Genomic DNA, 15,710 nt, shown 5'->3' on the forward strand with positions numbered 1-15,710 from the left:
TTGCCTAATTTTGAGTCTAAACCTGTCGATGACCAGGTTAAAGCCATTTGTTCTTGTGTCCACATTGGTGCTTACCTTAAATAACTCCTCTATGTCCCTTGTATTTATCCCTCTGATGTATTTATAGAGAGCAATCATATCTCCACTCAGCCTTCTTTTGGTTAGGCTAAACCAAGCCAAGCTCTTTGATTCGCCTCAGATCGTCCTAGTAGCCCTTCTCCGCACCTGTTCCCGTTTGAATTCATCTTTCTTAAATATGGAAGACCAGAATTGCACACAATATTCCAGATGAGGTCTCACCAGTGCCTTGTATAATGGTACTAACACTTCCCTGTCTCTACTGGAAATACCTTGCCTGATGCATCCTAGGATTACATTAGCCTTTTTCATGGCTGCATCACATTGATGGCTAATAGTCCTCCTGTGATCAACCAATACACCCAGATCTCTCTCCTTCTCTGTCAGTTCCAGCTGATAAATCCCCATCTTATAGCAAAAATTCTTGTTGTTAGTCCCTAAATGTCTGACCTTTCACTTTGCACTATTAAATTTCATCCCATTTTTAGAACTCCAGTTCACAAGGTCATCTAGATCTTCTTGTATGATATTCTGGTCCTCCTCCATATTGCCAATACCTCCCAACTTTGTGTCATCTGCAAATTTTATTAGCGCACACTCACTTTTTGTACCAAGGTCAGTAATAAAATGTTAAATAAGATTGGTCCCAAGACTGATCCCTGAAGAAATCCACTAGTAACCTCCCTCCAGCCTGACAGTTCACCTTTAAGTATGACATGGTGTAGGACAGAGGGCAGGTTTGATGGACCTTTGGTCTGACCCAGTATGGCCATTCTTATATTCTTATGAAGGCTGGCCTACAACAGCCACTAACTGTTTCTGTATGTATTGTCAGCCTGTTGAAAATGGACCATACTGGATACAACACCATAGCAGTAAGATGAGAGAATTCCATTCATGTTTCCAGAGCATGAGAACCAGGGTCTCCCCGCAAGCATGTGTTTGTGTCACGTCTCTGCTCCTGTCCTTTTCAAAGAGCACCGGCTTATCAAAAATGCTATTGGATTGGTAAAGCCGTGTGTGAAGACACAAATCAGTGTGGGTCCTTTGGGTTTTAGGTTTGTTCATTTCCTCTGCATGTTCTTACACAAAGAGCAAGTTCATTCATTAGTGTGGAATATCAACCCTCATAACAGGCGTTCTCCAGGGTCTCCGCTTTTGCATGGAACATGGAGCTCCTTGCTGTGTTTTTTGTGGCTGTGCTTCCTTTTTTATTTTTAATGATCACCAAAAGTGCCAGATAGCCAGCCCAGGGGATGAATATCCTCAGCTTTACCCACAGAACAGCTGCACAAGGCATACCCTACACCTGCACTGCTGGGATCGTCTCTAGGCAGGAGGAGGGGAGATTAGTCACCATGCCTGTTCAGTCCTCAGCCTGCTTCTGCTGACCCAGCCAACACGGGGACCAATTACTGTTGATGGTTTTTATGAGGTGAACTCCTGTGTAGTAGAGAGCTTGCAGCTCAGTTCAAACAGGCCACTGAACAGCTCTCAGCCAGGTAAGAGTCATTACGAGCCAGGGCTGGGTTCCTCCAGCCCGACAAGTGAAAGGGATCACAGACTGTTGCAAAACCTCTGAACCATCCTGAGTTGCTCTCTGAAATCACTTCCTGTAGCTGTACAGCCTAATCTTCTCCCCGCTCTGAAGTCCGTGGGAGTAGGTTCAGGCCACTAGTGAGGTCAAGTCAGAGAAGAGTAGTATTTCCTTATTGACTCCTTCCCCATTGTCATAGGGTGACGTCCAAAGGATGATCATTCAGGTGGATTTTGGAGATGGCATCGCCGTGTCCTATGCCAATCTCAGCTCGACGGAGGATGGGATCAAGCACGTCTACCAGAACGTGGGCATATTCCGAGTGACCGTGCAGGTGGAAAACAGCCTGGGATTGGACAGCGCTGTCCTGTACTTACATGTAACTTGTATGTTATTACTGTGTTTGGTTTACAAAATATCTTAAAGAAACATTACATTCTTTAGAGACGATTCAGGAGGCTCCCTGTCTGAGAGGAGACCTTCTGAGACATGTGCAGAGTCAAAGAGAATGAACTTTTGTCCTTCCCCAAATGGAGAGCCAGAGAATCCAAAAACTATTCACAGATAATGGCCAAGATTTAAAAAAAAAAAAGACTCCTAATTTTTAGTGCCTCAAATTTCAGGTCCCGAGCTTGAGATGCCTTAAAGAAAGGGATCTGATTTGCAAAGGGTGGGTGCTTAGTGCTTTCTGAAAATTAGGCTCCTTTACGATGTCTCAAATCGGGCAGCCAAAAATGGAGGCGTCCAGAATCGCTGGCCACTTCTAAAAAGTTTGGCCTGTATGGATACATAGGGATCACATGCCCACTGCTGAAATGCTGCCACTTCTGGGGTGGAAATCACCCTTTCTATCATGATGGAAACCAAATTCCCAAATGTGGAGAAAGTTACGAGAAAAATAATATCTTCCACCGCTTTTTTTTTCTAACCGCCTTATATCTCAATGGCTGCCAATTTAAAACCCACATTTTCCTCTGCCCCTAGATAGAGTTTATTTCCCTTTTATTCTGGTTAAGAATTGTCCAAGCCACAAAATTCTGACTCATGACTGAACTTTCCCAGAGTTTTCCCGAAAGTTTAGCTCCAGAATTCGGTGGGGAGGTTGGGGGGAAGGGAGTTGTGGTGGGTTTTTTTTATTGTACATGCATGTTATTTGGAAAGGAAGTGTTAAACCCTGGAAATATGGCTACAGTAATTGTTCTTGAATTCAAGTATCAGAGGGGTAGCCGTGTTAGTCTGGTTCTGTAGAAGCAGCAAAGAATCCTGTGGCACCTTATAGACTAACAGAAGTAGTCCGAAGAAGTGGGTATTCACCCACGAAAGCTCATGCTGCAAAACTTCTGTTAGTCTATAAGGTGCCACAGGATTCTTTGCTGTTCTTGAATTAATATCTGACACTTTTATAGCCTACTTCCTCCGGAGGATCCCAAAGCATTCAACAAGTCCTATGCACAGATTGCAACTTGGAGGTTACTTTATTCACCAGGAATGCAGCTGTCCCTGGGGTGCAAGCCAGCAGCTGTTTAACAGTGCCCAGCAGCATTCCAAACAGGGCAGAGTGAAGTACAATCCTATCATCACAGAAAACTGCAGGGGGAACTTAGCTGGAACACTGGGGCTTACAGCTTTTCGCTTGTGAAAGGTGCCATGGTAGATTTAAGGTGGGCTTTTTCAAAAGCCACCTGAGGGACTTAGGAATCTAAGTCCCACTGAAGGTCTTTGGAAGACCTCCCCTCTTAATGATCACAGGTGGTCAGGAACCCAGTTTTATGCCTCATGTGAAAGATGGCACCTTCTGCAGCGCAGCGCTTCATAGCATCATCCTGGGGCATTGAATCCAAAAATAATGCCTTAGAGGAATGAAACTCTTTTCCTCTTAAACTGCTCTATAACTTGCGGTTCACATTTTGGGACTTAAGCCATGTGGTTCCTTATTCTGAGGCCTTGGCAGTTTGAAGGAATTTCTCAGTCTTGGGGACAATGCTGAGGTTTTTTTTCCTTAGCTGGCAGAATATTTGCCCTTGCGTAGAGCCAATGACCCCTATTGCAATTGGACGGACGGAGGCCTCTGTGAAGGCAAAAGATGCTGTGTTCAAGTTTTGCTTAACCCTCCTATGCAGCGTTGACTGATCAGTCGTGGTGTGGGTTTGGCTCTCAGGACAAACAGCTGGCTACACCTTGTTCTCTGAGGAAAAGCCGTTCTTTGCTCCCTCTGAGCCTCCCCTGCCTGCTCCTGTTTATGGATAGGTCAGCGGATTGCAAGGCAGGGGTTATTTCTAATAGCTTGTGGAGATCCCTGGAAACACATGGAGAATTGTTTCGGTGGTAATATTTCCAGGGTGGTTCTGACAGCTTCCCGCACACAGGCTTTGTAATCAGCTGCAGCTTAACAAGAGGAGTTTTCAAAGGGATGGTCATCATTGTGCTCTTCTTGTTTGCAAACTAATGAGGCCACATGATACAATAGCTGTTTTCTTATGCAGGCCACAAGTGGAAAAGAGAAAGCAGATGTCTAACTCAGCCACCTGCACTAATTAGCTGTCTGGCCAGCTGATCTAAGGAGCCTGTAGTCTTTGGACACTAGAAAATGATACTTTAAAAGGTGGCCTTTGTATCTTTTTTCTGAGACTAGATACAATTTTCAAAATGGCCTAAGTGATTTAGGGGTCTAAGTCATGTAAGCAATTTAGCAAAAAAATATTATTTTGTGATAGAAATAAGCCCGACAGTCACCAGAATCACTTAGATATTCTGAAATGTCATTAAAAGTCTCCATGCAATAAGGGTTTTCTGATGGGCCATTCATTGTAGCGTGCCCACACCACATTAAATTCACCAGTATAATATACATGTTATATCTAATCTATTTCACTCACCACCCATTACCCTTGGCAGTTTCCTGACCCTGCAGCAGTCTCTGTGCAGACCTGGTCCCCTTGGGCCAAGGTGGAATAGCATTAATTTGCTCTAGCTATTACCAGCTGCAGACAGCCACAGAGGGCTGGAAACAAAGATCATTCAAGGGAGGTGGGGGGACATTTTCCCCACACATTTTCCTATAGGCCCCAGTTCCCTGCTATGCCAGCTGCAGGGAATTGGCATGGCATAAGAATCCTTCCACCTACTCTGCACCAAGAGCATCACTTTTGCACCAGAGTGAGACCTATGGGCTGTTTAAACTGGCCTGAGGCCCAGATTACACCAGCAGTGAGAAACCAAGGATCAGGAGAGAGAGCAAAGGTGAGCTTGATGCCTGTAGGGGCATGCTCATACAGCAGGCTCTGATTGTAAGCCATTTCTCTAGCATCAAGGCCATCTCCGAGTCATCTCAGCAGGCATTTAAGGTCAGCAGCAAACTTATTCAGTCTCCCTGCCTGTTGCTTTAACTCTTTAAAACGATGTAGCTGGTTAAAGAGATTCTTTAGATACAGGCCAGCCCTGCACAGGTTATGTTCTCAGTACCAATTCTGTGCACCCAAAGAGGCTTCTAGGGGCACAGATGGTGTTTTGGGGCAAGATACAGAGTTGTAGTAATGAAATGGCTCATAGACGGCATGTAAAACTTGGCAGTGCAATTCTCTTGTAATTGGACAAGAGTTCTCTTCCTATCCCATACACCTATATGGAGTGATACAGCACCACCTGCTGTTCAACCAATGCACTCCAAACAGCACATCCCTTTTCTCCCGTTGCATATTGGAATGCAGATTTTAAAAGTAATATGGGCTTGTGTGGATGAGCCTTTCTTTTTCTATAATAACAAGGAAACAGTGAAGGCCTGAAAGGGCATTAAAGACTCGATGCAGCGCCGGGTCCTTTGAGAGGCCTTCTCAGCACTACTACATCCAACAGTGCACGAGATTAGCTGGCATCGGTGTGAACTAGGTGTTGGAGCTGACACAGTGTATGGTCCTGCTCCTGGCTCTACCACTGCCACTTTGGATGCTTGACATTCTGCCTCCTTTGCTCCTTCTGCTGCCCCTGGACACTTAGTGAGTACAGAACAAGGCCACCACATTTGAAATGCACATAGGGCTGGATAATGATTAATTTCAGTTCTCACCCCCTACCTGAGACTAGACATAATCAGCGATTTCCCCTGTGGCTGTGGATTCTGGGAGGGGAATACTTTTGACAATATACAGAAGTGTAGGACAAAATCCTGCAGCGCTTCCGAAGCGTGAGAAGAACAGGAGCATTCAGCCACTCCTGGAGGTGTGGCAGGGGGTTCATCAGCAGCCATCAGAATAAAGATTACCCATAATCCTGGCCTGCAACAAGCCGGTGGTAGTCTGACCCTGAATGCCCCTGGATCGTACGGTTGTGGTGTGTGGTGTTAAATAGTTGCCGTGTTTCTACCCCAGAGAAGACTGCATTTCAGGGTTGTGTTACGGAGCCACATGCTCCACCTTATGCACAGTCATTGACACCTTCTGAGCTGGTAGCTTCTTACACCCTCTCTGCACAGGTGTAAAAAGTGGGGAATCCTCTGGTGATCCTTGTGGGTGAATAGCGCTCTATAAAATATGCTATATATATATATGTGTGAAGTCATTTGGGAAGACCTGGTGTCAGATATCGACTCCTTTAGTAGAGCAGCCAGATCATGCGTGGATATTGAAATCAGTCCAGAAGTGCCCATTTCGGTGTTTGGCGCCCCTGGGTACGGAATTTGAACTGAGCCTGTATTGGAGAACTGTGCCCCCAAATTATCTTATGATTCTGTTGTTCTGTCTCTGGCTCCATCTCTTTAAGGACCACACTTCTGTTCTCCAGAAGAACGATGGTGACACACACAGAAAACAAGCCATAAAACAAGTTGTGATTAGAGACCCACGCTTCCCCAGTTCCCCATCCCAAGTGAGAGAAAGGAACAGCCAGGGCGTGTTTCAAAGTAAATGTTATTTGTCCATTAAACTACAAAACTTGGCTACGCTAACGAAATAAAAGGCACAGTGTAGATGAGAGAAAAGGACCACAGGGGAGAGGAAAGGTGAGAGTTAAAAAGAAGGGATACATGGGATAGATGCTTTGGTGGAGGCCCTAAACTGGTATAAATCCATGTAGCTCCATTGAAGGTCACAAAGTGATATCAATTTACAGCACCTGATATCTGGCTCTTTAGGAATGGATCCAAGTATTTGTAATATTATTATACTTCTATTAGTGCTTACTCATGAAAATACTAGTGTCTTCCCAGGGTAGCCCACCCAGTGTGACTCTGTCTCCCTCTAGTGGGTAGTCCATGTATATAGATGTATGAGTTTGCTCCAGCCTTTGAGCTGTAGAGGTGGAGTTCTTTAGTTCAGGTAATAGCAATTCCTGGTTTTAGATGCATGGGTCCCAGATGTCTTTCCCCAGCAACCGTACGAAGACAGAACGCTTTTACATGTGGTGCCCCCCACGACTGGCCTCTTTATTGTCTCATTTGAAAAGCTGGAGGATCCAGTGTCAGACCCACATTGCGATGCCTAAGAGAGGGCGCTCACCCCAGTTGCCGCTGCTTCTATCTCCGCAGGCCCCCTGGAACATGTTCATTTGTCTCTCCCATTTGTTACTACCAAGAACAAAGAGGTCAATGCTACGGCAGTACTGTGGCCCAGCCACGTGGGCACGCTGACTTACATTTGGTGGTTCGGGAACAACACCGAGGTTTGTATGCCCCGACACAACCGTAGCAAACCATCCCAGGAGGAATGATGTGTCCGGGAGTGGGCGGGGCCTGTGAATACTCTTGAATATGGAATGAACCCATTACAAAGCCGTCAGGATTCGGCACGTTGCTCTAAAACAATAGGAACCTTGGCGTTGCCAGTCTGGATCAGCTCCATCTAGTCCAGTGCCTTGTCTCTGACGGTGGCCAGCACCAGGTGCTTCAGAGGAAGTTGTAAACTACCCCACAGTAGGGAGATGTGGGATAAACTCCCCTCCCCTATCTATGCAAATCAGCATTTTTTTTAACTACTTAGCTATCTCTGTGTAAGGATCATTTGAATTTTATGCAAATTCCTAACCCCCCATTGAATAATGCTATGGGGATCTGATTGCAAAGTAGGCTAAAAAGTTTTTGTTTTTTTCTTTCTTTAACTAAAATACAAATTTGACAATTTTTACAAAACTATCTGCGCTGAAGTTTTCTGTTCATCTGGAGCTGCCTCTGTGTAGCCCCAAGACTTAAACCCTTTTCCCTAGTCTATGTGTAGTGCGTGACTAAAAAGAAGGAAAACTTTTTATTAATAACTCCAACGCTTACCCTCTAAACCAATGCAAAGTTCTCATTTTGTCTGTTAAACTATGTATGCAAGAATTCTTCATTACCACCCTCTGGGGGATGCAAAATGATACACAGTACATCTATCTGCCTACGGACGCTACTTACCAGAAATAGAGCACGTACAATGTTCTTCTGTCTCTTTAGTTAGGATGCTTGCAAGTCTTACCAGGTGCTTTGTAACTGTTATTTATCTGTATTGCAGAAGTACCCAAAGGCCCCAATTAGATTCATAGATCTGTAGATGGTAAGGTCAGAAGGGACCATTAGTTTATCTCGTGTGACCTCCTGCATAGCAAAGCCATATAATTTTACTCTGTAATCCCTACATTAGCCTGTGTCTTGTGACTGAGCTGGAGCATAGCTTTAGGTAGCCATCCAGTCTTGATTTAAAAACACAGAACCATAGAACCATAGAATATCAGGGTTGGAAGGGACCTCAAGAGGTCATCTAGTCCAACCCCCTGCTCAAGGCAGGACCAATCCCCAGCTAAATCATCTCAGCCAGGGCTTTGTCAAACCTGACCTTAAAAATCTCTAAGGAAAGAGATTCCTTATGAAGTCAGAGCCTTAGTATGCATGCCTATAAACTGGGATGGGTGTTGAAAATCTAATGCAGAACTCCCATACACACGAATGGAACCATTCATTTCAAAGGGAGCCTCATGTCTTTAACAGGAATTCCTTCCAACTCATCAAGTGATGGAGAATCTACCACATCCTTAGGCAAGTTGTTCCAATGGTTAATTACCCTGTTTAAAATTGCATCTTATTTCTAGCTTGGATTTATCTAACTTCAGCTTCCAGTCATTGGCTCTTGCCATGCCTTTGTCTGCTAGACTGAAGAACCCTGTAGTATCAAATCTTCTTCCCCTGTAGATATTTACAGACCGTGATTGTCACCTCTTACTCTCCTGTCTGAGAAATTAAGCTCATTAGTGACTAGTGCTGGCCGAACGGTTCCCATTGAAGGGGAGTTTTACCATTGACCACAGTGGGCGCAGAGTTCGACTAACTCTGGGTGCTTTTGAAAATCCAGACTAGTAGAGGAATATGGGGAGTTATGGCAGCAGCTGCTGGATGAGGTCAGAAAGGCCAGTACTGCAAGCACTAGTGTAGTGTCTTAACAAACGTAAATGGCAGCCTAGGGTTCCTGGAGTGGAGACTTTGTGTAACCATGAGCATCCCCTTCAGAGAAATGGCAACTGTGTCGGAGGCCCATATCTGCCCTAAACCCTTCATTCTAGTAACAATGGTGTCCTGGAGGACACCTTAGGCTATTGAGGGAGAAATCTGGGTCTGTCCCAACCTCTGTTACTGACTCTGTGTGATCTGGGGCGGGCCGTTTTGTTCTTCTCTGTGACGGCTCCTCAGCTGTACAATGGGGATAATGATCTTTCTTTCCCATTGGCTCGTTCAGACTGTAAGCCCTTTGATGGCACTTTATTTGTACACAGCACCTAACGCAGTTGGGCCCTGGTCTTGTTTGTAGCCTCTTGGTGCTACCGTAATACAACTAATAGAAGAGAGTTCTAAATGACGGATTTTTTTTATTTCCATCCAAAAAAACCTGTTAAGATCTCTGGTTATAAACCTAGGATGGAGAAACCAGTCAAGGAGTAAAGAGTCTCTCAGTCATCCTCCCCCGTAGATCCAACACACCATATGCCTAACCTCCCTCCTGTTTGGAGTAGCAGAGGTAGGACTTCTGGAATCAGGAAGATCAGATGGGAGCCTAATTCCCCCTTTTCTCATGTGTTTGCAGCCACTGGTCACCCTGGAGGGGAGCATCACATTCACGTTCTCTGTGGAAGGGATGAACACGATCACGGTACAGGTCTCGGCAGGGAACACCATTCTGCAGGACACAAAGACTATTGCAGTGTATGGTGAGCCCTTACCCCTTTGTTGATTCCCTCCAGCAAAGCAGTGGTGGCGTCGCTCAGCACAGGATGAGAATATAGCTGCAGTGTGCTGTGTTTGTGACACATCAGTAGTTCCTACAGCAACATTCTGGACCCAACTCTTATTAAAACGAGAAGCCTAGCAGTATTGCTCCAAAATGCATTAGGGCAGATTCTGCTCTCAATTACACTGATGTAAATCCAGAGTAATTTCTCTGAAGGCAATTGGAGTTAATCCAGATTTACACCTGTCTCAAGAAGTTAGAATCGTACAGTAGAGCCACTTCTAGATGATTATTGCACAGTAAAACCTCAGATTAGTGAACATCAGAGTTATGAACTGACCCAGTCAACCACACACCTCCTTTGGAACCAGAAATATGCAATCAGGTAGCAGCAGCAACCAAAAAAATGAAAAGCAAATACAATCCAGTACTATGTTAAACGTAAACTACTACAAAAATAAAAGGAATACAGCATTTTTCTTCTGCATACTGAAGTTTCAAAGCTGTATTAAGCAATGTTCAGTTGTAAACTTTTGCAAGAACAACCACAACATTTTGTTCAGAGTTAAGAACATTTCAGAGATACGAACAACCTCCATTCCTGAGGTGTTCCTAACTCTGAAGTTTTTCTGTAATATTTTCAAATGTGGCCATTGGAAAAGTGGGTTATGTTATTGACTGGCTTAACTCCATTGATGAGCAGATGTTTTGTCCTGGTATGTGCAAAACCTGCATGGATCTGTGTCCATTAAAACATACATCTTAGTGGTGCACAATTGACTCTTGTCTTTTCCCCTGTATTGCAAGCATAGATCGCAGTGATATGCTGGAGGATCTCTCAGGTTTGGGCTATTTCATGCCTCCAATGGAATTATCCCCTCTCCAGATACACCTGTACCCCGATATAACGCTGTCCTCGGGAGCCAAAAACTCTTACCATGTTATAGGTGAAACCGTGTTATAGTGAACTTGCTTTGATCCGCTGGAATGCGCAGCCCCGCCCCCCCGGAGTGCTGCTTTACCGCGTTATATCCGAATTCGTGTTATATCGGGTCGCATTATATCGGGGTAGCGGTGTACCATTCAATCAGGCTTTTATTCCTGGGCCTCACAAAACTACTCCTGAAACTAAATGTTTTGTTTCCCGTGTGGAGTGGAGCACATTATGCCATGTGTCTGGTATTTTCCCAGACATTTCCACACTCACTCTCCATTCAGACGATTATGTCTGTTAAGAACCGGGCTGTGTTACCAACACCCTGCATGGGCTGGATTCTCAGCTTGGGCCCTTGTGCAAACTTAGGGCAGCCTTAGATCTGCTTTCAGTTGCACCTGATGGCAGCACCTCCTTCCCCCTGCCCCCCCGGGGTTATTCCAGCAGCCAAGTCAGTGCTGTGATCACACCCCCTTTCCTTGCCCCATCGTCAACACAACTTTTCTCTGAGGGCCATAACATGAGGTGATGGTGATGGCATCAACCCCCCACCACGTGTCTGCTGGAGGTTGGGAATAGGTGGTAATTCTGACAGTCCCTGCCCTGGGAATTGGAAGGAGCCGGTTGTGTGGGTAGAATATCTCTATGCTGGGGAAATTCCCAAGAAACTAATTAAGTCAGCGTTATAACCCCTTCATGCTGCTGGAGCATGGCAAAGAGGTTGCATCGCGGCTGAGATGCTGGCACAGTGTCGTTTTCTAGTGCAAGGTACGTATGGGTCCAGTGAAGTGCATATACTATCAGTTAGTTGGCTAACTGCCTCCCACTTTGCTCATGAGAGATTCCCCAACCCTTAGCTCCAGCCCTGAGAAATCGGATTCATCACAGATTAAAGGGGAAATGATTTGGGGCAACTCTTCTTTAAAATATTGGTGGTGCCTCTTTCCATGAAGTGACCTATCTAGACCCACAGGCTGGGCTGGAGGTGGAAGATATCCAAGTTCTTTTTTATTTATTATTCCAAAGTTGTTTCAGCACAGAAGCTTCTCTCTCAAGTTGCAAATATAAATGTGCAGTGTCTCTCTATCAGAGCATCTGTTAAAATCCCATCCAAATACCATGCAGCAGCCTTCTGCCATATTTCAGGAGTCAAGTTTCAGTGTAACATTTTAGTTAAATTCCCGTTCCAGCCCCCTGCTGCTCAATAGGGTAAAGTAATGATGACACTGCCTCACTTCTTTCAAGTGATGCTTTTGAGTGTTTCATTTGCATTCTTTCATAAGGTAAACATCCTAATTGCTAGATAAGTCACCTGCATTTTGGAAAGGAAAGGAAAAAAACAACACAGCAGGCTACATGAGGGTCTTCCCGGCTCTGTGCACTGTTCCATTTTGATAAACCTTTGATGAGTTGATCATTCATTAGTCTTTGTTGGGAATGACATGCTGAAATTAGTGGAAGTGACCAGTGGCATATATAATAGTCAGTCTGTGAATAGCACAAATTTTAAATTGCTTTGTAGGTTTCAGTCCAAGTCCCAGTGGACAAGTATCCACATGGCAAAAAGAAAATAATCAGTATTGACATCCTTCTGGGAAATATCAGCTGAAATTCCAAGGACTGAATAGGCCAGTCTGAGTTACCCTAGCATCCCTGGAAATGGTTACTACAAGTCAGGCTTCAGGTCCATCGTCAAGGCAACGTGAAGACACTTGCATTGCTACCACCTGTGCTGTGCCTATTCTTAGATGAACCATGAACTTCCATCTCTGGTCCACTCAATGCGATTCTTTCTCCAATGCAAAGTTCACACACACAAATTGCATGAAACAACGACCAGATCCTTGTAAATGGACGTAGAGCCTGTGGCTTCAATGGAGCTACCTCAGTGTACAGCAGCTGAGGATCTGACCCTGAAAATTTTAGAGCCACATGTGCCCAGTCTATCAATATAGGACTGGTTATAAAGTGCAGAAGTTGAAAGGCACTACTCAATGTAAATGACCTTAAGCATAATAGGTAAAAATATGGAAGGAGGATGTGCATTTAAGCATGTGCTTAAGTGCTTTGCTAAACAGGGGTGGATCCCAGCCAACTGCACTGGTGTTAGAATGATGTACTCTCACAATACTGTGGTGGGAGGGGGTCTCATTGCTGTTCCTGAGAAGGGAACAGCAATTCAATGGAAACGTTGGGAATGTCATGGAGTGGAGTTTGAGACATTGTTTTGGAACTCACTTCCCCCTCCCTTGGTCCATAGCAGCCCAAATTTGTTAACCGGCAGGTCCATGACAATGCCCATCTATCCCTCCTGTGCAAGGAGATGGGTAGCTCTGGGTAGCAGAGTGTGTAGTACCTGATGGGGATGCTGTGGGCGAGGGGAGCTAGTTACATTTTGTTGTGTCTAAGAAGTTGCTGGGGTCCTTTTTGGAGGGTAATTGACAGGCCAGTTTGTGTATTAGTATCTTTGTGAAAAGTGGTCAAGCCTTTGGACGAGTGCCCTTTTACAGGAGAGTAGTACAAATGTAAACAAATCAATATTGGAGTATGGTTAGAGAATGATATGGGGAGAGGATGACGAGGACATTTTCCTGCCTTGTACACTTTTGTATGTGATGCCCAGGTGCCCATAGCCTTTGGGTGGATCCTTCAACTGTAGGCATATTCGACAGCGATCAGCATAGCTCCTCCAGTGGCTTCACTGAAGATATGTCAGTGTACACCAGCTGAGGCTCTTCCTCACATCTGATTCTCACTCAGTTGAGATAACTGTATTATCTAGTTACAATGGCTAAAATCCACTGCAGTATATTGTATTTGATTGACAACCCGACGCTGAAACTCCACGGTCTGTCAATGAGTTTATTCACAGCAAGTGTGCCATTGTATCCCCAGAGCGATTTCAATCTCTCCGCTTGTCGTTCTCACCAAACCTGGATGAGTACAACCCAGATATCCCTGAATGGAGACGGGACGTCAGTAGAGTGATCAAGAGAGCTCTAGTGGAGGTAAGCAATGGGATACATTTTTTTATTCCTCCATCATCATTGTGTCTATCCTGGCCTTGATTTGAGGAGCAGATTGATCTGCCCAAAGTCTTCAAGGAGCCAACAGATCTTGGAGAGAGAGAGAGAGAGAGGGAGGGAGGGAGACATGTGATGAGCTCTGTTGAAATACTATGCTCTACAAGCCCCATTTTTTGTGTGGTTAAGCGTAATGTGGGTGGGCCTAATGGGCATAGGTCTTGCCTCTGGGAAGTATCACTACTTTTTTATTATAGGGGCCAAAGCAGAATACTTCAGAGGAAAGTGTATATAAGACCCAAGTTGCCCCTATGCAATAACAGTGCGAGCAGTTTTAACACTGCGTAATAATGATTACTGCCCTTGGCTGCTGTCTGTATACAGCAGCAGAATGCAGAGCTGCCCCACATGAATGCACAAAAAGGATGTTCCAGATTTATGGAGCAGCAGCGAAAGTGTGTATCTTCACATACAAGAGGCAGGATTGTAAGTGCTTTGTGTCCAACATATAACATTAGCTACATGGTCCAGCCATGCAAGTCCATTTTACTCCACATCATTCTGGAGACATGGGCCAGTGCTGGAGATGCATTTTCCTCTACATACTTGGTGTACTAGAAACTGTCAAGAGCTGTAGCCTAAAGAAATAGTATTTGGGGCTGGAGATTGGGGTTTATAAAAGGCTGACAAATGTTACACCAGTTAGTGGAGATTGCAAGTGCTGCTGTTGTAACCCACACACACCTCCTGGGTGTGGTGGGGTGTCCCATCTGGTGGCACCGAGATCACTTAGAAATGAATGAATCTGCTCTACAGCCTTAGCTAACAGTCATATGGCTTTTAACTCACGCAGTAGAGGCTCATGCACTAAGCTCCAGAGATCGGAGATTCAATCCTGCCTGCTGACGACTAGGGCGTGTCGATGTTACACTGTGATACAGATTGAAGCAACGGAAAAGGGTCTGTGCAACTGATTTGTAGGAGTGTGTGTGTGTGTGTGAGAGAGAGAGAGAGAGAGAGAGTACATGCATGGAATGTGTACCCATAGATATTGTGTTCCTGTGTGTGATTATAGTAACTGCATACACAAATATCTGACTGCCACACCAGCCATTTGCACAGCTGGTGCCACAAACGATTGGACTGTCTTGCTGAAGGCACACACTAATTGTGAAAGTCCATTCTAGGGACTGTATTTCTAAAAATCTGTCCCCGGCTTGTTTTTATCTTTAAAGTTATTTTCAATGAACAACACGCAATGCAATTTCTTCTTCTAACCTCATCAAAACATGGAGGAGGAGGAGGAAGAATAATCTTCCTATGGGCTTTGGTTTGTAACCTTTAGACCTTTGTGTGTCTATATCAAGTATCTGATGGCGCATTCAGCTTCTAAATTGCTTTTCACAACATCAACAATGCAATAAAACAAAATCAATTCACTAAAAATAGATTATAAACCTGGGATGTCAAGGCTACTTATCACAACCAGAGTGATACAATACCGCTAGGGTTTTTGTTTGTATCAGTGTTGACTTGAAAAGAAGGAACGCTTTGACAGCTGATCACATGGCTGTATGACACACTTTAAAAAACCTTGATGGAAAAGTCCTATAGAATTTAGGGATAAAACCAAGAGTGGGCTATAGAAATTGAATAGGGTTCTACACAATTACTCTAAAAAACAAACTAGTTCAATAGAAAATGATTTCCTTGTTTTACATATTTATACCAATCTAGAAATGTCAATAGATGATTATATCCTTACTATAGAGTTCCATATGCTAGTGTAAATATTCTGTAGAAATGTTTTGATTCTCTTCTACATGCTCCTGGTCTTTTCTCTGTGTTGGATTATGATGTTCTTAATTTGGGATTATCCCAATATAACTTTATCATGATTATTCACACCATTAGTCCCTCGACCATTAGTACCATCCCTTCTAGCAATGTTTAGTACC

General features: G+C 44.4%; 1 protein-coding gene across 1 annotated transcript in view; it reads left to right on the plus strand.

The window, feature by feature from the left end:
* SORCS1 (sortilin related VPS10 domain containing receptor 1) overlaps positions 1–15,710 on the plus strand; it is a 430,514-nt gene that overhangs the window by 385,866 nt on the left and 28,938 nt on the right. The window contains exons 20-23 of the mRNA XM_045024608.1: positions 1,815–2,001; positions 7,134–7,267; positions 9,652–9,775; positions 13,625–13,737. Of these exons, the coding sequence (XP_044880543.1) occupies positions 1,815–2,001; positions 7,134–7,267; positions 9,652–9,775; positions 13,625–13,737 (558 nt within the window). The remainder of the gene's footprint in view (positions 1–1,814; positions 2,002–7,133; positions 7,268–9,651; positions 9,776–13,624; positions 13,738–15,710) is intronic.

The sequence above is a fragment of the Mauremys mutica genome, chromosome 7 (assembly GCF_020497125.1).
Source record: "Mauremys mutica isolate MM-2020 ecotype Southern chromosome 7, ASM2049712v1, whole genome shotgun sequence".
In the NCBI taxonomy this organism is placed as follows: Eukaryota; Metazoa; Chordata; order Testudines; family Geoemydidae; genus Mauremys; species Mauremys mutica.